The sequence below is a fragment of the Harpia harpyja genome, chromosome 6 (assembly GCF_026419915.1).
Source record: "Harpia harpyja isolate bHarHar1 chromosome 6, bHarHar1 primary haplotype, whole genome shotgun sequence".
In the NCBI taxonomy this organism is placed as follows: Eukaryota; Metazoa; Chordata; class Aves; order Accipitriformes; family Accipitridae; genus Harpia; species Harpia harpyja.
Genome location: NC_068945.1, coordinates 43,564,447 through 43,585,395, shown reverse-complemented (window position 1 = coordinate 43,585,395; position 20,949 = coordinate 43,564,447). Strand labels below are relative to the sequence as shown.

General features: G+C 40.8%; 1 protein-coding gene across 1 annotated transcript in view; it reads left to right on the top strand.

The window, feature by feature from the left end:
• LOC128143588 (ankyrin repeat domain-containing protein 26-like) overlaps window positions 1-20,949 on the top strand; it is a 110,121-nt gene that overhangs the window by 1,548 nt on the left and 87,624 nt on the right. Inside the window, 16 exon segments of the mRNA XM_052790948.1 lie at window positions 1,627-1,741; window positions 1,986-2,159; window positions 2,269-2,375; window positions 2,899-3,036; window positions 3,795-3,943; window positions 7,605-7,655; window positions 10,465-10,498; window positions 10,578-10,650; window positions 11,938-11,998; window positions 12,359-13,377; window positions 14,099-14,255; window positions 15,862-15,923; window positions 17,539-17,641; window positions 19,297-19,325; window positions 19,428-19,494; window positions 19,586-19,630. Coding sequence (XP_052646908.1) covers window positions 1,627-1,741; window positions 1,986-2,159; window positions 2,269-2,375; window positions 2,899-3,036; window positions 3,795-3,943; window positions 7,605-7,655; window positions 10,465-10,498; window positions 10,578-10,650; window positions 11,938-11,998; window positions 12,359-13,377; window positions 14,099-14,255; window positions 15,862-15,923; window positions 17,539-17,641; window positions 19,297-19,325; window positions 19,428-19,494; window positions 19,586-19,630 — 2,384 coding nt within the window.

Below are 20,949 nucleotides of genomic sequence, written 5' to 3'. Positions count from 1 at the left end.
AGCCATCTCCTTTCCTGTTGGCAGACTGAGAGGCTTGGCTGAGGAGGGCAGCAACGAGTCCACAGGTTTTCTGAAGGCTTTTCTTCTTTGCAAAGCTGATAGTGACTTCTTCAGGTTTGTCGTGTTTCCTAGTGCTTGGTAGTAGCATAGCAGCTATTAGATGATCGTGGACTCCTTCATAACCAGTCCTGCTTAGCTTTCAGGTAATCTCAGTCGGTCATTTCTTCAGAGATGAAGGGTCCCGCATGCTTATAAGGGAATTTCTCAAAAAGTAGTGGTAGCTGCTCTTGAGGGACCTTCTGTTGATGCTTCAGTCAGTTCCCTGTCTGTAGCAAGACATTACAAGTTCTTTGAAGTTTTGTGTGTTTTTCTTGTCCTCATCCTTGTTGCCGTGGAGGAGGCTCATCAGCTGCTGGGTAACAAGCAGTATGTGCATTACAAATTGCTGTGTTTCTGTATCATGTGCCACTGCATTTCTGTACCTCTCCCTTTCTGTTCCCACCTAGCCAGGGAGCTGTTGTGCTCCTGTCTCTCAGCAAGGTACCAAAACAATTGCAAGGTTAGTTGAGCTTTCCCAAATACAGAGGAGGACCTACCCACAGTGATGTGGTTCAAAACTAGTGCTGGCGTTCCCCTCGGTTCTTGAGGAACCGCAGGATTTTTGTTGCATCACCTTCAAGGGAGGAGGGTCCTGGCTGTTTTCTAGCTTGTCTCCTGCTCTGTTGGGACAGGTGTCCTGCAGAGCAGCAGGCGTTTTGCCTTCTGCACAGAGTGAAGCTTGTGCTGCTTTGTGCTTGTGCTTTAGGGGGAAACACGTGCAAGGACTTTCTGAGTGATTGTGTCTTTGGGGACAAGTAGGCTGGTTAATTGACATCAGACCTAAGATGTTGTGTGGTTTGAAGGATCTGTTTTCTTTCTGGGAAGGCTTTAACTTGAAGAAAAAAGTTTCATTTTCTTATGCTGGTCATGTATTGTGGAAACACAGTATTCCCTCCTTGGAGAGGACTTACTCTGTGGTAAGCTTTTTATGACTGTGATAGTTACATGCGTCAGGAAGGTCAAATGTTACTTTCCTGTAGTCAGGATTGCAGTGTTCTGCTGCCTAGTTTGCTGTGTGTTACCAGAGGCATGTTGGTGCGTGTTCTTGTTTTTGCTGCAGTAGTAAGCAAGCTAGAGAAAAAGCAGAAATTCTCAAAGTGCAGGGAAACGCTAATATTCTTGCTATAAAACCCACCTCCTACATCTCTGATATACTTCTGGCACATGAATGATCATCGAAGAACTAGAGGTTTACTTGCCATAGTCCTCAGATTCCCAAGCTTCGGTCTCTGTTGCTGTGCCACGTGTGTAGTCCTGTTGGAGGCAGTGACCAATGCCTGGGCATAGGCATCTCTTTGTGCAGATTCAGTTCTACAGTGAAGGAAATGTCACCTTACTAAGCAGACGCTGTGGAGGGTTTTTGCTAGCCAGCCTCAGGCATTTGATGTGCAACTGCTGTTACTAGTAATGGAATGAGAAATCTTTTCTGAAGCTTACTTTTTGGAAAGTGAAACTTGTGGTCATATCCATTTATCACAGCCTGAAATGATTTATTTGGTTGTCCGTCTGTGCTGATTTAATTTTTAGGACACCTCTGCATCTTGCTTCTGCAAACGGCCACGTGGATGTCGTTACATATCTAGTAGAAAACAAGTGTAAGCTAAATCTTTTTGACAATGATAACAGATCGCCACTGATGAAGGTATGTGGAATATGTTATGTTCTTGTAAGTGGGGCTTATTGATTAGGCACTAAATGATGTATCTTGCAGGATTCTTTACGTAGACCTGTGTAGAAACATGCATATCGTGATAGGCGTGGAAGAGGCATATGTTAGCTAATCTTCGAAGGTGCTCTTATTTTCCAGCATTGGGAAGCTTGGGGAATTGTAACGCAGTGAAATGTAAATGCTGGAAGTTTTTCCTTTTTTTGTGTGTTGTTCCCAGGCAGTACAGTGCCAGCAAGAAAAATGTGTGGCTGTTCTGCTACAGCATGGTGCTGACCCAAATCTGGCAGATGCTGACGGCAACACTGCTCTTCACCTTGCTGTCATATCTCCTAATATATCTGTAGCAGGGCTGTTACTTGAGCATAATGCCAATATTGATGCCCAGAATAAGGTAAATTTTTATATTTGTTTAGCAAGTTCTTCCAAAAAGTTGCATTACTATTTCTCTTGAAGGGTTTTGTGACTTTGATTTTTTTAACTTCATTTATCTGTCCTTTCAGGAGGGATGTACCCCGCTTATTCTTGCTGTCTCTGAACATCGTGAAGAGATAGTAGAGTTTCTCCTCAAAAAAGGAGCTGACGTGCATGCTCGAGATCAATGTGAAAGGTGAGGGGTTTGTCAAAACTCCACATGGATCTCTAGTATTCCTTAGGGTGGATTGATGAGAGGCATGGGAATGAGGGCTGAAAAAAAGCAGGGAGCCACACAGAAGGAGCTATTTCAGTGTGACTTGTGAAAGCAAGTCTGCATTGGCTGCTGTCATACCTCAGCTGATGCTTTCTCCATTGAGGATTGCAAGAAGGCATTGTCTGGGATGGCCCTTCTGGCAGGAGACGTGCCATTAGGTCAGCAGCATTGCCTCAATTTGAAAAACCATCTCCTGCGTAGCAACGTAGTTTGCATGTTAAGTGTTGTCAATGTGGAAGCTTAGCTTGAAGATTGAACGCTTAATTGTTTTGAATCCCTCTCCCGTTTTACTGTTGCTCTTAATACTTAATGAAAATTGCTTTTTTGGTTGTTCATTTTAAAGTAATGGGGAAAACACCGTTTTTGAGAGCAAATAGGAATAAAAATAATTACAGTGTCTGTGTAAAATGATCTGTTTTGTATCGTGTTTTGGATGTTTCAGAACCCCACTTATGACTGCTGCTTCTGGTGGGGAGCTTAATTTGATAAAAGTTCTTCTTCAGTATGGTGCTGATGTTTCCCATAAGGACACTAACGGATGGACAGCTGAGGATTATGCTGTTATTCATGGATATTCTAGGTAAATTTTTAACTTTATCGTTAGAATAGGTTGTCAGTTATCAGTGCGGCTTTTGAACATTTTTGGTAACAGCACCAAGGTTTAATGGTGTGTTGAGACCTGTCTTGAAGCTGTGCTCAGTGACATCTCCTGATATGTATCATTGCTGCGTCTAGTGTTAATTTGGAAGTTGAGGAAAATTTCTACCCAGAATTCTCTGTTAGATTTCAAGTTTTGTAAACTCTTTAAAGTGCCTGTACCCTGCAGTTATCCAGAGGTGGAACTTGGCAAACTGAAATGCATGTAACCCCTCTCCCCAGACCAGCACCATTGTCCTTACTGACTTCCACTACAGTGACCAGGAACTACCAGCCTTTTGTTTCGGAGGAGGTCTAACTGATACCCCTTTTCTTAAAATCTTAAGCGGTTTTACTCCTCTTATGCATCGCTTTGTACCTGTGGGTGTTCCTTCTCTAACATGGTTCTGTGTGCTTAAAAGCTAGGCTGAAAAAAATGTGCCAAGCAGGAGTTGTTAACTTTGTAGGTATGAATATGCATCTCTAGAGTGAACACGACTGTAGTGAATATTGAGGTATGTGATAGTCATGGAATAAGTTCTGTGTGTACTACCCTTAGCAAATGCATATGAGTATACGAATTCATATGGCTATGAGTATGTGTAGGATGGGTAATAAGTGGCTGTTAACTGTTCTCTGAAATGGTATGTGCAAGTATGTGGTTATTTTTACCAAATATATTTCCTCTCTTTCTCTATATAGTCTCAGTAAACAACTGGCAGAATATGCAGACTGGGAAAACACAGGAGAAGCTTCTGCAGGTGGTGCACAAGGCATCATGGTACCTAGCACTCCTCACCGGGTAGGAGCTGCTGGCTTTACGTTGGGTGCACCTGCTGTGGACAGAGGAGGTAGGATCCTTAACCATGGAGGAGCTCATAAGGAAAATCATTATGGCCTTTTTTTTTAGGTGGCTTGTATTGTTAGCACTTACTGTGTTCACCATTGACTTTAGTGGAGGCATCAGATGGAGTAGCACAAGAAGTTTGTGAATGCGCTTATTTCTTGCTAGCTGGAGGTGCTTCTTGTCAGGCTGTGAAGGCAGTCGTTATTTGTGTAACGCTACACGTCCCCTTATAGGGTTGTTGCCTTCTGCCTGTCCGATTGCCCATCTATATAGGTTTTCCTAGAGAGAGAGAGAGAAGGGGGATAGGGGAGGAGCTAGGTGAGAGTGTTTTTGTTTTTCAGGTGTGTACTTTTTAGCTATAGATGGCCATTCAGATTGTGAAAATCCAATTGCAAAAGCAGTAGGTTCATTCTGAGTAGTTGTTCATATTTCTGTAGTTGGGTAGCAACAGATGAGTTAGCAGGAAGATACGTCTCGTTGATTTCCACTGATTTTGTGCGTCTTTGTTTTAATATTAATAGTTTCACCTGCACTAAGCTCCTTTTAGTGAGTAATCTTATTTCTCAGCATCAGTTACCATTGTTTCCGTGTAGGTGCTGTAGAGACATATTGAGGAAAAATTGTCTTGGAAAAGTAACTTTGTTAGCAGCAACAATGCAGTGTCTGTGTATACTGTGTCGTCTTGGACATAGTTTGATTTACAATAAAAATAATGCTTTTCTTCCACTTTCAGTACTTTTATGAAATAAGCTTTAAAAAAAATCCGTATTACCTTGTGATCCAGAAAAACAATTGCCTTGTGATCAAAAAACTAACTCCTTCAGTGATTTTTTTCTTTTTTTTTTTTAAATCCAGTCTATGCTTCTGCGCTCACAGAGCCCTAGAGGAATCTTGGAAAATTAATATTTTAATCTAAATGAAATTGTTTGTCTTGTACTTTACATCTCAGGCCCTACGGTGGGGAGTTTTATTCTTTCTGGTTTTTTGAGGGTGTTTTATCAGAACTATGTGGCAAATGGGCAGTAGACAGTGTTCAAACACAGTTCATTACTCCTTTTTTAAATATGTCAAGAAATAGGAGCAAAACATGGGATATTTTTCCTCATTGACTTTTCCCAGACATAGGAATTTAATTTAGAGCCAATCTTTGTTCCTTTGACGTGGGAACAGTTGCTTTGGTCTAGTCGGAGATTTGTAAAGTTCTTGATAGATTGAAGGAAGATTTTTTTTTTTTTTCTTTTTTTGTTTGTTTGGAGAGGGCTTGGTACAGGTAGTTTAATCAGCATAATGTTGCTTTCACCCAAACAGCGCTCTCCGTTACGGCCTCCTGTGCGTGTAGATAATTGCTGTGGTACCACATTGTAATGGCTGACAGGCCTCGGTTATTTTAAAATATGCGGCTTGCAAAATAATACTGTTGTGTGATTCCAAAACTGACATACTCTCAGTGAAGTATGGGTTCTTGAACCAAATAATTTGCCCCATCCCTTGAAAATTATAGTACTACTAATATAAGTCCCCAATATAATGGGAAATCTTTATTTCTTCTCTACATTTGCAGAGGCATAGTAAGTGTGAAGAGAATATTACGTGGGTTAAGGACTTTGGAGGAGAAAGAGTATGCTCTGTTCTCAGTCTATTTCTAGTAGGGCTTGTGTTTCTTCTGAGTAGTATGAGCCTTTTTCTCCTTGTGCTCAGTCTCTTAAAAGATGACCCCAGTGTGTTAAGCGAGAGAGATTAGTAGCAGATAGGGAGCATTTACTGGCATTAACTCTGCAGTCTCTGGCTTGCACCCACAAAGCACAGGTCCTGCATCACGAGAGTCGCTTTGATATGCTGCAGTAACAGGCTTTGAAGCCTCTGTTAGAGGAGAAGCTGGGATGATCTTGAGCAACCAGAGAAACACCCACTTCAGAATTCTTTTCTTTTGCTGTTCTGTACTATTTTTCTGGGGTCTTCAATGTTGTCCTTATTCCTTTTGCTGCTTTTGCACTTGTTGAACATTCTTCAAAGTATTCTCCTCTAACGAGCAAGTCAGCATATTTAAGGAGTTGGCTCATGCTTATTTGAATGTTTACTTTTTGTCAGAACCTGAATCTCTTCATTAATCATGGGCAGGTTTGCAAAAACCTCCAAATGAATGGCTTCCAGCCCTAGCATACTGAATGACAGACTTTTTAGATTTGAAGTTGGAATTTCTTTGGCAAAAAATAATAATAATTATGCAATTGTTCTAAAGGCAAGGATTCAGATTTCTAGTATGTCTGCAGTGGCAGCTTTTTTTAACTGCTGCACTGCATATTAGTGTATTGTTCCTTCAGTGTTTCCCTGAGTCCCTACCGAAGCTGTTGGTTTTTTTTATCGTAGAGCTCTTGAAAAGAATTGAGTGCTTTGGTGTGCTTTATATCTCCTGAGGTCAGGAGAAGTTGTCCTGTATCACCTTTTAAGAAAACTGAGAAACGGACAAGGGATGAGAAACCATCTTGAGGTCCTTTCTTAACCCTTTAGGTGTATGTTTTTGATAGGAGTCCTTTTGCCACATCCATTCCACGAATTTGCAGTAAAATCAGTATAAGCAGGACTCCCTTCCTTCCACTCCGAGACAAATGTTATGGCCTTGTCACGAAGAAATTTGGTGTCGGGTAGCTGCAATAACAGAACCACACCATTCGTTGACTTAAAATATAAAACTTTATTAAGTAGGATGGGTAGAGCAGGTGGATAGTGATTTATATTCTAAAACTTCTCTTCCATAGCACACAGATGTGCATACACACGCAAACACACATGCACGACGCTCATACCAGTCAACGTGCCCGTTTTGGTCCAGTTGTGGCCTGCCTTATAGCCCTGGGGGAACAGGGTATTCATTCTGAGTGCTTGTCGTGTCTGCATTCTGGCTGGTGGCATAACTTCTGTATCTGAACAGTTCAGCATGGTCAAATCAGTGTAAGCAGAATTCTCCTATCTTCAAACTGAGGTAGGAGGGGCCTCCGTTTGCATTAGGCACCAACTGACACAACTATTAAGGTGAGCTGCTTTAAGGCAACAGGTTTCTGGGTTGCTTTTTTAGTGAGGGATAACAAACATGCTAAAACTGTAACTTGAGATGAGTGAGTGTAAATAACGTAATGGCTCAAAGTTGCATGGTGGTGTGAGTACTGAGAACCAAGATTTCCTTCAAAATTTCTGGATAGTGTATCTCCAAAGTTTAGTTGTTGGCACCTAAGGATTTTGGGGATGCTTAGAGGGAGGGATTTTAAGTGTGCTGTATGTATGAAGTGCTCTACAAATATGAAGGAATTGCATTTGCAGTCTGTTAGACAAGGACCAGTCAAGTTGAGGGAAATCTAAAGTTGGCAGTAGAGTAAATTTCTGATAATCTGTTTCAGTCTTGCAAAATATTGGAATATGGGTATTTTACGTGGAGCAAGTAAATTAAGTTACACTGACACTGTCCCTTGACAGGAGAGTTCTGTAGATCGTGATTGGTTTTGTTTCTAGCACTTATAACCATAGAGTAGGCTGATAGTCACAGTACATTTTCCCGTTGCTATAGCTTTGTTGATGTACTGCTTATGTTTTGCAAATTTCTGGGGATTCAGATTTATTCTGATGTCATTGTTTCATCTGTCCTTTCCATGCCTTTTCGTAAATGGATATAGGAATGCAACAATCTCCTAACCAGACATCAAGAACAGGAAAATCAAGGAAAGGTATTCTATACAGTAGCATTTCAAATATGAAACGTGTTGTACAATATACAAATATTAATACTTCTATGATGTTTATTATCCTGGAGGTCCCTATTTTGATGGATTTGGTTTTATAAATTAGATTTGAGAGCAGGCTTTAGGTGCTTTTTATTTGTTTGCATGTTTTGCATGGGTCCTTTATTATTGAATTGAGTGTTTGCTTTGTGTCATTAGTGATAGTAAATAATTTTTTTTTTTTTAAATATGCTCTTCTGTTACTCCAAAATGGAAATGGACTTCAACTGAAGTGGAAGCAAGCAATCCTCAGAGACTGCTTTTCTAGATCTCATTTCTATGGTAGGGCATCAAGGTCCGTCTGAAAGCCAGCTCATGAACTTTCTCTCTTGCCTTCTAAAGGACAATGTGATCTGGTTTTGATCATTGCTTAAAGTTACTATGCATTGAAAGCAAAAGTTCAGATAACTTACTCAGCTGGTTTGACTAATTATAACTATACTAATTGAAAATATAACTGAAGTCACCTGTCAAGAGTTTATAATGGATTGCTCCACCCTGTCCACTCAGTTCTGAGAGACAGATTTTTATTCCATTTGGGAGGTTAGTAGGTAGCTTAGACTGCTGGTACTAAGTGAGTTAACAGAAAACTGTGGTATGTGGAACTAATTATTATTTTTAAATATTATGTGTTTGTAAGAGGAAACATTAAAAATCAGAGACTGTGTTGGTATTTTGACTGTTTTAGCTTGTCCTCCCACTGGAAGTTTCAGCCTCTAGGTTTTGTCTACATGACATGTCTACACTGAACACGTACGCTGTATTTCATTGTCTGAAAGCCCTGTTCAGGTCAGGAGATGTCCTCATCAAAGTTCCCACATAAACCCTGTCTTTAGGACAAAATTTCCACGCTCATTTGTGGTTGACTGGTAGTAGAGGAGATGTCTTCAGGCATGGTATGCCTTTGTTTTCTTTTCCTTTTAAGACCTTGGTTTGGTTGTGATCATGCGAGTTTGTGGAAGGTTACCAGCCTCCCGTTCATAAGCAACTTCATTTTGTTATGATAGTTAACAAGAATTAGTTATCAAGAACTTGAGGAACACTGAAATAGCTACTGTGTGGAGATTATATTGTTTGTTTTTTCCCTCCTGTACTGGGAATTGAAGACCCCTTTTATTTCATCGTGGTTGTTGATAGTTGAGAGGTTTTAGCACTCTTCAGGCTGGATTCCTAGAGTTCAGATTTCTTTAGTACATCGGTGATGTGCTAGAGTGCGCTCTCATCGAGTTTGCAAGTGGCCCCAAATTGGGGGAATCAGTAGATATGCTTCAGGGCAATGCTGCCATTCAGAGGGGCCTTGAAAAGCTGGGTAAGTGGACTGTCAGGCCTGTCTTAGGAAATTCAGCAAGGGCAAATGCCAAGTCCTGCACATGGAGAGGAGCAGCCACTTGCTACAAAACATGCTGGGACTGCCTGGCTGGAGAGCTGCTTTGCTGAGAAGGCCCAGAGGGTCTTGGCAGAGAATGAGCTGAGCATGAGCCAGCAGGGTGCCCTGGCAACTGAGAAGGTCAACGGTGTCCTTGGCTGTATTAAAAGCAGCATAGCCAAAAGATTGAGGAAAGTGATTGTCCGCTCCTACTTGGCACTCACTGGATTGTGTCCAGCTCCCTGGCTATAATTTTGAGCCCTCAGTGCAAGAGAGATTGGTGTTTCAACAGTGAGCAAGTTCAGTGGAGGGCCATCAGACTCGTCAGAGGCAGGAGTAGTTGCCCTTTGAGGAGAGGCTGAGGAAACAGGGCTTGTTCTGCCTAGAGAAGAGGCGACTTGGAAGAGGACCTAGCAGCAGCTTCCAGTACATCTGAGAAGACAAAGCCGGGTGCTTCCCAGGGCTGCCTGACAGGAGGCGGAGGTACAAGAGGCATAAATGGAAACAAGAGAGTTTCTAATTGGGTGTGAGGAGCTTTACCATGATAAGGACAGTAGAACAAAGAGGTTGTATAGTCTCCCTCCTTGGAGGTGTTCAAGACCGAACTGGATAAAGCCCTAAGCAACCTTATCTGACCTCATAGCTGAGCCTGCTTTGAGGAGGCAGTTGGCTAAGAGACTTCCCGATGTCCCTTCTGACCTGATTTATCCTATGATCCTGTGTGCAAGTTGCCTTCATAACACTGATGAATACTTGGAGTGTAGTATAGAATGCCCTGATTATGCCCCTTTTGTCTGTTGAATACCCTTTTTGGTGCAGTATAGAGAACTGCTGGTGATTATTCTACCTGGGGAAAAGCTTTAGATCTTGATTATGCTTTTTGATTTTCTTTACCTTTTCAGAATAATCTGTAATTAGGTAGAGCAGCAGATAGTGTAGTATACAGCATAATGTTATATGCATAATGTTACAGAAAACAGTAAAATCTCTGCATGTGATGTGTACTCGTGTGTAATATGAGTACTTAGGAGGTTCATTTACTTACTGTCTTGCTAAGCCACCACCAGTTTAACTGTTTGCGAACATAGCTTATTCATGCTATGCTATTGGTTTTTTTAGTTCAGAGATGTTTGTTAATCTTCTGGGTGTAAGAGTCCAAAGGAGATCCAAGTCTGGTCTTTTTTGTTTTCTTTTTTTTTTAATTCAGTATGGCTCAAAAAAGCAGTTGTTTTGGAAATGCATTCATTCATGCTGTCTTGTGTTGAACTGACTACCCAAAGTTTCATTCTGTTATGACCTGTAGAGTTGTCCATGTTAAGTGTTTATATGTACTGGTTAATTTTTAGCATGCCAAATCTAATTTCAACATGTCAATTAATGTTTGAACAGCAATAGATGACTTTTCCCAAGGAGACTCAATAAGGTGAGACTTTAAAAATACCTAACACTTACCTGAGGAATGATTTGAGAGACACAGTACTCATTTTGCTTTGCTTTTTAAGAAGCTCTGAGAAAGAGGGGAGTGGTGACAGTTGGCATGCTTCCGAGGAAGAACAACTTGATTTCACCCCCAAGGTATGCTGCTTTTGCAGGAAGAATGTCCTGTAAAAATTAGTGATTTGAAGGCAAGTTTTCTCTGGGATTGAAAGAAACTGCAGTTCCAGCCAATATTGTTTTCTCCTTAGAAGCAGTCTCTGGCCTGCCGGCCTGCCTTCTGCTGTGAGTTTTTCCTAAAAGACCTGTAGCTGTGGCGGAGCATGCAGTAGATTTGTGGTTTGGGGCAAAAGAGCAATAGGTGACGAGATAAACAGCTGCATTCTTTTATTTGTTCTTGTTCATTTGAGTCAGGCTTGCAGGCCCTAAAAGTTTATAAGTTACTATTATAACCTGTTCTGTTCTTCTCCAAACTTTGTTATTGTTTCCTGTAAATTTGGTGATAGAATCCTAACTGATAAAGAAAAAGGGCGTTTATTTATCAAGATCTACTGAAATCCTTCATCACCTAGTTCTCCTTTCCTCCTCGTCAGGTTCCTCAAGAGCGCTCAATGGATGAGTTACTCAAATGGGTCGTCTTTTTCTTCTATGAGATGGCATTCTGTGCTTGCATGTGATCTCACGCTGCATGTTTTCCCTTTTTTTTTTGTTGTTTTTTTTTTTGAATGCTTGAGTAGTATTCTCTTTGACAGCTACAAGCTCTTGTGCCTACTGTTTTTACTAATGTTCTGAAGAATTATCAGCTTCTGCAGTGATGGCTGGAGCATCTATTCTGTTGCACTGGGATTCTGCAGTGACGAGGAACCTGAGTGTGATAGTTGAACCCGCTCTGTAATGCTGGAGATGCAAGCATGTTTAGTTTTAACATGATTTCATTTTCTTGCACTGATTTAAATAGAAATGATGTGGTTTTTTCTGGCATGATTTTGAAATTTAGGGATATTTTGGTAAGTGTACTTGCAGGGACTAATTTATGCATTAAGTCTAGGGATCTTAACAGTTACTCGTGTTGTGCACATTTGCAAGTAAGCATCCTGAAACTGCAATCTTAAAATATAGCTGAATTTTACTTAAGTATGACAGATATTAAAAACAGGTTTTTAGAACTGTTATGCATGTGAACATAGTTTTAGAAACAATTTGCAGAAGGGTGCCTGCACAGTGTTTTGGGGTGAAGTACTCACTGAATTGCATAGATGGGGAGTGTTTGTGTAGTTAGAAGTATAGGATGGAGCCAGCACCTGAGCACTACCAAAAGGACAGCCTGATTATATTTACTGTTCAAGATTTGATGTGAACAAAGGATTTGTTGTTGTTGCTGTTCAAAGAAAAAAAAATTTTTTTGCTAAAATAATTCTTTATTTACAGAAGCTGCAGAAGCCAAACTTGACACTGTTAATGAACGTTTCCCAGCAGTTCAAGAAAAACAGTAAGCTATTTGGAAAAGATTGTATGATATACTGATACATAACAGTAGACTTGCTCAGTAGTATTTTTATAATTTTTTTTTTTTTTTGCTATAGCAAGTGAGAAAAGTAGCATTTTGAAAACACAGCACTTAGTCATTTCAGAAAAGAATAAGTTGTATCATTAAAATGAAGATACTAATCCCCTCCTAAGCCTTTGTCCCTGGTCAAGTCCTTCGTCCATCCTGCCCATCCCTTACCTGGCTCCTTTTCCAGACATTCCCAGATGACTCCTCTCCTGTGCGTTAATCTGGTAACATGCCTATTGCTATTTACATAACCCCTTTTGTTCACATGCATTTTTCTTTTTCTTGTGCTTTAAGATGATGGCGATGGTTCTAGAATTGAAAGTCCTAAGTCACCAAAGAAAAGCCTCAAACAAAGAACCCCGTCAGATGCAAACCTGAACAAAGGAGAATGTGGAGAATTGTTGAGTCAAGATGTCTCAGATGCAAGCAACCTGGAGGAAGAAGAATTGGAGGAGGAGGAGGAGGAGGAAGATGATGAAAATGAAGGAGATGATGATGAAGATTATGAGGAGGCAGAGGAAGAAGAGGAGGAGGATGAGGATCTTACACAAGATGAAAAGGAGGAGGAGGATCTGGAAGATGAAGAAACTCAGTCTAACGACATATTGGAGGAGGAGCAGGGGGCGAAAACAGAACCTAAAGGGGAAATCAGTCAGAAATTGGAGTATTTTAGTAACACCAAGTATGAAGGAGAAGCTTGGCGTGGAACTGGAGATGTCTGTGATGATGATGATAAAATAAGTAAAGAACTTGATGAAAAGGTGGAGGAATCTGTTGATACTCCTGTGTCTTTTATAGCTGGGTGTCACGAAGGGTCGCAAGAAGATGCAATTGCCATGTCTCCAAAGATAATGAATAATGAAGTATCTTGCAAGTCAGTACCAAAACAAGCTGTCTTTCAAAATCTAAATAATTTGCAAGATACACAAGAAAGCTGGAACAGGAAAAGCATGATACAGGAGAAGTTTCACAGAAATGCTGACTCCTGTCTTGCAGACTCTGAAACGACAGACTGGAAAAAAGAGATACCTCAGCCTCTCTCAGATAGTTGTGGTCTTAAGGAGAAAAAGTCAAGCTTCAGTGATGGCTTTGAAAGTGGTAATAATTCTTGGTCAGCAGCAAAAAACCCAAGGCTTGAAAGTCAAAGACCGAACCCTGTCATTCTTGAACGTGTGGGGGATGAAGATGCTGAAGAAGAGCAATCTGAAGAGGTAGATGATAAAGTCTGTGAAGCACTGAAACAAGGAAGTGAAAACTTGCACTTAAATAGGCGTGAAGAAAATTTAAGGGCAGCATTTCACTCAAGCACCAAAGTAAGTATATAGGGATGATTTAATCACAAGGATATTTTCTAAGGGTATTATAGGTAAGAAACAAATGGTAAACTGAATTTCTGTTAATACTTATTCTTCACATATATCTGTCTTTTGATCATCCTTTTTTTGAAATTAGAAAATGTCTTACTCCTAGCCAAAGCAGTTTCTTAGGTATAAGAATAATATCAGGCAGTATTTTCAATACTTTCTTCTGTTGGTTACAGTAGTTTTGCAGGAAAAAGAACAGGCAGTAGACTTTTTCTGGAATCAATTACATTTTTCTCGGTTGTCTGTACAGATTTTATCTGTGAAGAGTGACTGCCATTTAGTAAAATTGATGGTGTGGTGGCTGAAAGTGAGGAAACAAAAAGAAGTTTGCATAAGATTGAGAGCAGGAAGCTAGTGATTTCCCTTGGAGCAAAGGAGGGGAAAAGAAGGAATGTGTTCCAGAATGATGTAACTTAAATGAAGCTAGTTAGACTGACATTAGGAAGTGCTTCTCAGGGGCTTTGCAGAGCCAGGGGTGAGACTTAATGACATTAGGCATTGCTCTCTACTCATATAGATTGTCATGGAAAAACTGAAGGCCTTGTAAAGCAAAGCTCAACACAGTTTCCCTTTTGCCTTACACAAGAAAAGTATTTTTCAAGTTGTTGATGGATGGTGAAGAAGATGCTTGTTTCTGCTCTTTCCAGCTGTCTCGGTCAATTTCTTTTAGGCAGAATCACCTGAATGGGAAGAAGAGGGGGAGGAGCAGGAGAAGGAAGATACTGGTGAAGAGCTCCAAACTGCAGTTGTTGAGGGTGTGAAAAATTCTATTGGTAATGATGGCCATCAAGTCCACAGTGCTTCAAAAGACAACACTGGTGAGAGAAATTAGTTAGTAAATACCGATCCAGTTCTTCCTCTATGAATATTAATGCACAGTAAATGAACTAAAATGGCGATTGACTTCTGAGATAGCAAATTTTTCCCTGGCCTGTGAATCCTAGTGGGCATTGGCAGAGAAGGAAAGAGCTTTTGTTCCTTTTCATTCGTTCTTGAAGAACTGAAGTTGTGGTGGTGGATTCCAAATGATGCTATATGAAGCAAGTGCCATTCTTGCTTTTGTTGCTGTGTTCTCCCTGAAGTGACCTGAACAAAATGCACTGATAAAAAAGAGGAGGACGACTACAGTGTCTTGCGTGTGACAGTGGTATTCCCCTTTCTGGCCCATACTGTTGGATTGAAAAGCTGTATTCTGTGTAGGAAAAGCTGTGATTGTTCTTGGCTGAAGCCTGGGAAAGATTTGAGTCAAGCTGAGAAAGCTGTTCTGTTCCAGTGCCTCACCTTGTCCAGTTTTAAAATGTAGAAGGTCTCTCCAGTGCCACACTTGTGTGTGCTTTAAAGCGCTACCAGGTTGGTCAGAGTTGAGCACTGTGGTACTCACCTTGAGTCTCAGAGCAGGAGGAGAAGGTACTGTTTCCATTGTCTGTCTCCAGAGATTAGCTTGGTGTGGTAGATGTTACCAGAGCATGTGTAGCTGCTGATCAAATGCTACACAGGGAGCCTGGCAGAACCTGCTGTATTCAAGTGTTGTGCCTATACATGCTCTTCTGTCTCTGCAGTTTACCATAAGCGTGCATTTGGCATGGTGTAAGTAGTCAGAGCCCAGGTTGGAACCAGCAGTTGCCCTTTTCTGGGGTGGGTGCCCTCACTGGTCTCCAGCTCCTTCCCCCTTCTTTGTGTGCGTGTCTCCACACAAGTGAATCCTGAATCAGTTTTACCTAATGGAGTAGCTTAAAACAGAGAAATTAATCTGGCCAGGAACCCGCTGAGACCAAGCCTTACGTTCATCTGGTAGAGGAGAGATTTGAATGTTAACCCCCTGAGACAGAAACTGCTTTTGTGTGTTTGGGGTGAGTGTTTGAGCTGTGAGCCTCTACCCTGTTTTTAAATGGCAATGCTTAGGTGTCTAGCTTCTGGGAAGGTGCAGGGTATAACAAGTCTCTGTCAGTGAAGATCTTTCCTGGTAGCACTACAAAAGGAGCATTGTGTCTTGGTGATTTTGGTGATGTTAGCATGAGGATGTTTTGGGTAGTGTTTCTACAGTACCTCCTGTACAGTGGAAAGCGGTAGTAAATGCCAAATTCTGGAGCTGTAGGCTGGAGAGCAGGTGACGTAAACTCTGTATACCACAGGACTGCAGCGTGCTGGAGTCCCTTCCTGAATGCTACCCAAACATGTGTTGGGTGTTGCTTGTAGCTGTGTCAGCTGTTGTGCATAGCTGTCTTCTGCTGGAAAAGAGGCAAGAGGAGGTGGCAGTGTAAAGGAAATACCACTATGTGGCTGGGTGTGGAGAAGCCCTTGAATAACACTTGCTTCTTAGTTTGTCCTCAGCAATAGAACCACTGCACGTCTTCTGGATGCAGGGCTTGACGGATGGGGAAGGGTAGAGTGAAATATAAGCACTCAGTGTCTCACTTCTTACCTTGTTTGTAGGTGCCCTGCCAGCAGTGGGAGCAGAGGAAGAGGAAGATGCTGAATCTCCCTGGGACTCTGAGGTACTTTCCGTGAAGGATATGGGGGCTCCTGCCAGGCAGAGGAGGGTAGGAGTAAGATCCAGAAGCGCTTGAGAGCTTGCTTTTGGCTTGGGCCCTACCGTTGATGAGGCTTATTTCCTCTTTTCCTGCTTCTGCCATATGTTTGTAACTGGGGACCCTTGAAATACTTCTGCTCTGGGCCATGTGTTCAGTTGGGATTGGGATGAAGTTAGGTTAAGCTAACGACTTGGGTCTCATAACAACTGGCCTTTGAGTTTGGTTTCTAGTATAGTCTTGAAGCAGTGAAGTTTCTTGCTGTTGAAAATACTCTGAGCTTTTCACAGGGGCTGGCAGGACTGTTGCTTTTTCACCAGACAGCTCTATTCTACTGACCTGGTCAGTGGTTGCCCTTAGGGTCTCCAGCCTAGATGGTTAGCTGCTTCTGAATAGATCCTCTCTACCTTTTGTAGGTGTACTTCAGCCCTTTTTGAAGGTCGTGTCCAACAGAGATACCACACATGCTGGCTGTGTTTGCCCTTTCCGTTCTTTCTGTCTGTGGTACTGGGCTGGAAGAAAATGAGCAGGGTCTGTAGCTAACCCGGTCTGGCTTTCTTGTGAGGCAAAACGAACTCTTCCCCACCCCTTCTTCAAAATACAAGACTAAAATATTATTAGTTTTTTTAGGTAGCCTTAGCTTCTGTAAGCTTTGCCTTGCTAGTCTTTGTTCAACCCAAATCACCCTTGCGATTGGGAGTAGCGATGTGTTCACTCGCCACTGCAGGATACATGCCCAGGGAACGTAAGCATAAACTTGAATGTCAGGTGCAAGTTCAGTACAAAAGTTGGATCACCACAGAGCTGCAGTTATTGGTTCACAGCCCACACCTTGAGTTACCATGTTAATTCTCTTTTGTGGCTGTCTGGTTTGTCAAGGTTTATCAATGTGACAGAATAGTTTAGATGAGCTGTGAGGTTTCTGCCCGAGATCTGAAAACATGCACAACTGCTGTGCTTTCCAATAGACTATGTCTTGATGTGTCCTTTCCAAGGGTCTTATCAAAGGTTTTTGTATCTCTAATATACTTGATACCATGTGTTGTGGTTTCAGCCCAGCCGGTAACAAAGGACCATGCAGCCGCTTGCTCACTCCTCCTGCCCCCCTCCGGTGGGATAGGGAGGAGACGGAGGAGAGAAAAGAAAAAAAACTGGAACCTCGAGGTTTGAGATAAGGGCAGTTTACTGGGACAACACAAAAAAAAAAAAAAAACGGTTACAACAACAACAACGGTACTAATGAAAGAATATACAAAAAAAAAAAGTGATGCACAGTGCAACTGCTCACCACCCGGAACCCGACGCTCCACCACCAAAAATCGAGAGACCTCCCCCCGGCCCGCTCCCCATTTATATACTGGGCATGATGTCACATGGTATGGAATAGCTCCTTGGCTAGTTCAGGTCGGCTGCCTCGGCTATGCCCCCCCCCAACCTCCCAGGTTCCTGTAAAAATTAACTCTATCCCAGCTGAACCCAGGACACCATGCTGTGCAAATTGACTTAGCAGGAGCTTTTTGCATAGAAATGAGTTGAAAATGCGTTTATACCAATTCTTATGCATGTGTTTTAGATTATACAGACGGATTCTGGAAGTCCGAGAAAAGTATCGTCTGGTGTGTTGCTCCCAGCTGCAGACAGACACGGAGCATGCTTACAGATTGTTTCAGGGGAACGTGACAATGGTAATTTCCTCGTGGACTAAATGTTTGTCTGTAAGCCTTTATAGGCTAAAGTAAACTTTTAGCAGTGTCTGTCTTAGGAATGCTGCTATGATGTGGGTGTGTGCTATAGCAATGAAGTGATGAAGTGCTTAGTATTTGTTAGTTAACGCCAGTTATCACAGCACTTGCTGGCCAGTTTGTAAAGGAAGTTGTCTTGTTTGCATTAGATGTGTTCTTTGGACATGTTTGTATTTTTTTGGATTCAGGTTTTTGTTGCATAGTGATGACAGTGTATGTGGTTTAGGACTGACCTGTCTGAACACTTAAACATTCTTGGATGATAATGCAGCAGAAGAAAGCTATGATCTAGCTAATCTTTTTTTTTTTTTTTTTTTCCCTTAGCTTAATTTTCAATAGCTTTCTGTTGTGCTTTGCCTAGTAGCTAAAATGTGACTAAAAGTTTAGGTTTTGTTGCTGAGGGTTTCTGCCTGTAGTTTGTGACACCGTCTCTTGAGCATCTTGAGTGTAGGATGGCAGGGAAGTAGAACTCTTTTCTGAAGGATTTCTCCTTTAGCAAATGGTTTGTCAGTCCTGCTTGTAGTATAGGTACAACAGAATAGCTGAAGAAGCTAATGCAGTTTTAGTTTAGTAAGCTGGAAGCAAAACTTTACAGGCTCCTGGGAGCTTGTAAATCTACTTGTTGAGTAGTTGTCATGGAAGTCTGCTTCATATGATGCTATTAAGGTAAGTTTAAAATCAGTGTGAAAAGGGGGTAAAAGGTGATTATGGTAATCTTTCTAAGGTATTTCCATACTGCTAGACCACCAAGTTTCCTGAAATCAAATATTGTTTGCTTTTTAATAGTTTTTTTTTTTTTTAAATATAAAAATTTTGCTGTGGAGCCATTCTTAGTAACATTTCATATACTTCTCTCATGAGAGGACTCAAACTGTAAGATGACTAAAGCAGAGGATTTGAAAAATATAGGTGGGCCAGTGGACGGTGTGAGTTTGGAAATGATTTAATGTTGGACAAAAATTAAAAAAAAAAAGTACTTGGAATGATGCTATAAATACAGATTACAACCAAGCAACATTTGTTTCTTTTGTTTCCTTGCAAGCTAAACCAGAACAATCTGATGAGAACTAGCTTGATTTTTACCTCATTGAAGGACACATGTATGAGATTTTTGTGGATGTGCCCATGCTTTCTCTGTCCCATCAATGGAAAGGAAAATACTCCTCAACATTAAAGACTTACAGGATAATCACAGTCATAGTGCTGTTGGACTGTTTTATGATTGTTCATTACAGCAGACCCCCTTTGGCTTTTGAAATAATCTTTTTAGAAAGCAGGATTCAGCTCCTCAAAAGGACTAAATATTTTTGATCTTGTTCTGTTAACAAGCATGACCTTATTGCTTCACATGAATTGTCCTAGTTCTGTGATGATTATTTTTTAAATCCAGGGTGCACAATGGGAACTATGCATTCTCCATTTCATGTACACTAATACAAATGCTCTAGGATGAGGTGAACTGAATGTTGGGTATCGTGCTCTCAATGAAATAATGCTTGCAACTATTACTTAGTTGTAGAAACTACTGATATTGAATGGAGTAGAAGATACCTTCAATTAAATAAAATAACACTTCCCAAAACATTTTTCACCTCCAGGCTTTTCGGAGAAACCCAACAATTCCCCAGTAAGTATTTGTTCATGTCAGACTGACTACTTGTTCTGCTTATTAAGTAGTATGCAGTTACTTTGAATTTGGTTTTTTCTCATTGGATTGTGTCTTTCATAGCTGAAGACTTCTGAATCTGTTTTGGAAATGAAGGAAACCTCTGCTAAAAAAAGGCAGCAGAAATCGGGTAATGTTCACTTCATGTGGTTCTGGGTTGAGCTTTGTAATCTTTCTGGATAGGAGTATTAAATAAAGCATCTGATTTATTTGTTTTGCAGATCTATTGGAGGAATTTGGTTTAGGAGGTGCAGAGGATATTGAAGGTATTTGTAACAGTCTCTTTGTAGTGTTTTTATGGACAGGCACATTGTACTTGCAAATTTTTCCCTAATATTAAATGAATGGTTCTAGCAAGGTGTTCTGGGAGCAGAAGGTCTACTGAAATATGCCTCTATGCATGTGTGTGCTCCCTCGAGTCTGCCATTCAACACTGTAAATACCCTTCCGTGATGTAGGCTTCCTCCACCATACCTGCTCCCTAAGTGAAGCAGCTAGCTGGTCCACTATATATTGGAGAGAGGATATATGACCTTAATGGTTTGTTTTTTTTTTTTCTAGTTTCTTTGTTCTACTGTTTATTGATTTGTGTATTTTTTAATGAGATGAGAAACAATTCCCCATTCAGGTTTTAGAGTTTCTACAATCAGCTGTTGAAAATATAAAGCAGAGAGAGGTGAACAGATATGTAGGCAAGTGAACTTGTAACTTCTAAGTATAGAATACAAATAGTTCCAAGTTCTTTGGCATGCTTGTTTTGGCGGGGGGGGGGGGGGAAGTACTGTTGTTCTTTTGACAATATTAGAGATTAAACTTCTCTCTAGGAAAAATATCTCACTCCTCCTTTTGTTCTTCTCTCTCTCATGTATTTGCAATGGGTAAGCAACAACAGGTCCTCTTTTGCCCTTTATTTTGCAGTGATAGTGTTTTTGTAAGATGCATAGAGGTTTGTTAAAAGTTGTTCAGTTAAAACATGAGGTTTGGTTTTGTCTGTATTATACAGTAATGTGAAAGGTAGCCCCGTAGTGGACCAGTATGTTATAATATTAAAAATCACAGAAAGGAAAGACTGCCTTTTCATAGGTCATTTCATGTCAGCTATTTTTCCTGTGTGTCTTTATTCATTTCTGTCATGTTGTTTTTTACCCATGTGTTATCTTGAAGATCAGGTGTTAAGAAGTACATGTGAAAATTTCTTTCAAACTTTTATGTTTGGATTTGGGTTCAAGCAATTTAGATTGCTTCAGCAAAGAATCATGATTCCTGCAGCACAAATACTTCTAACTGTGAAAGGGTTGAATGCCATCCTCCACAAGTTTATTTCATAAATCTGGAAAACAGGTGCAGTATCTTGCACAATTAAATGTTGAATGAGAGCTGAAATTTGTCATTCTATTTACTTTGTTACTGAGTCATAGTAATAACTTCTTAAAATCTATTTTGGGGTCAAAATTAAGTAGTGGTCTTCTCATGTTTTCTGTATAGAAGAGTAGCTGCTTTGCACTGTAATCTGCAAAAAGTCATTATGTAAGACAATTTATGAGGAGGGAAATCTCGGGAGAGAGTGGAGAGGTAAAGGTTAATT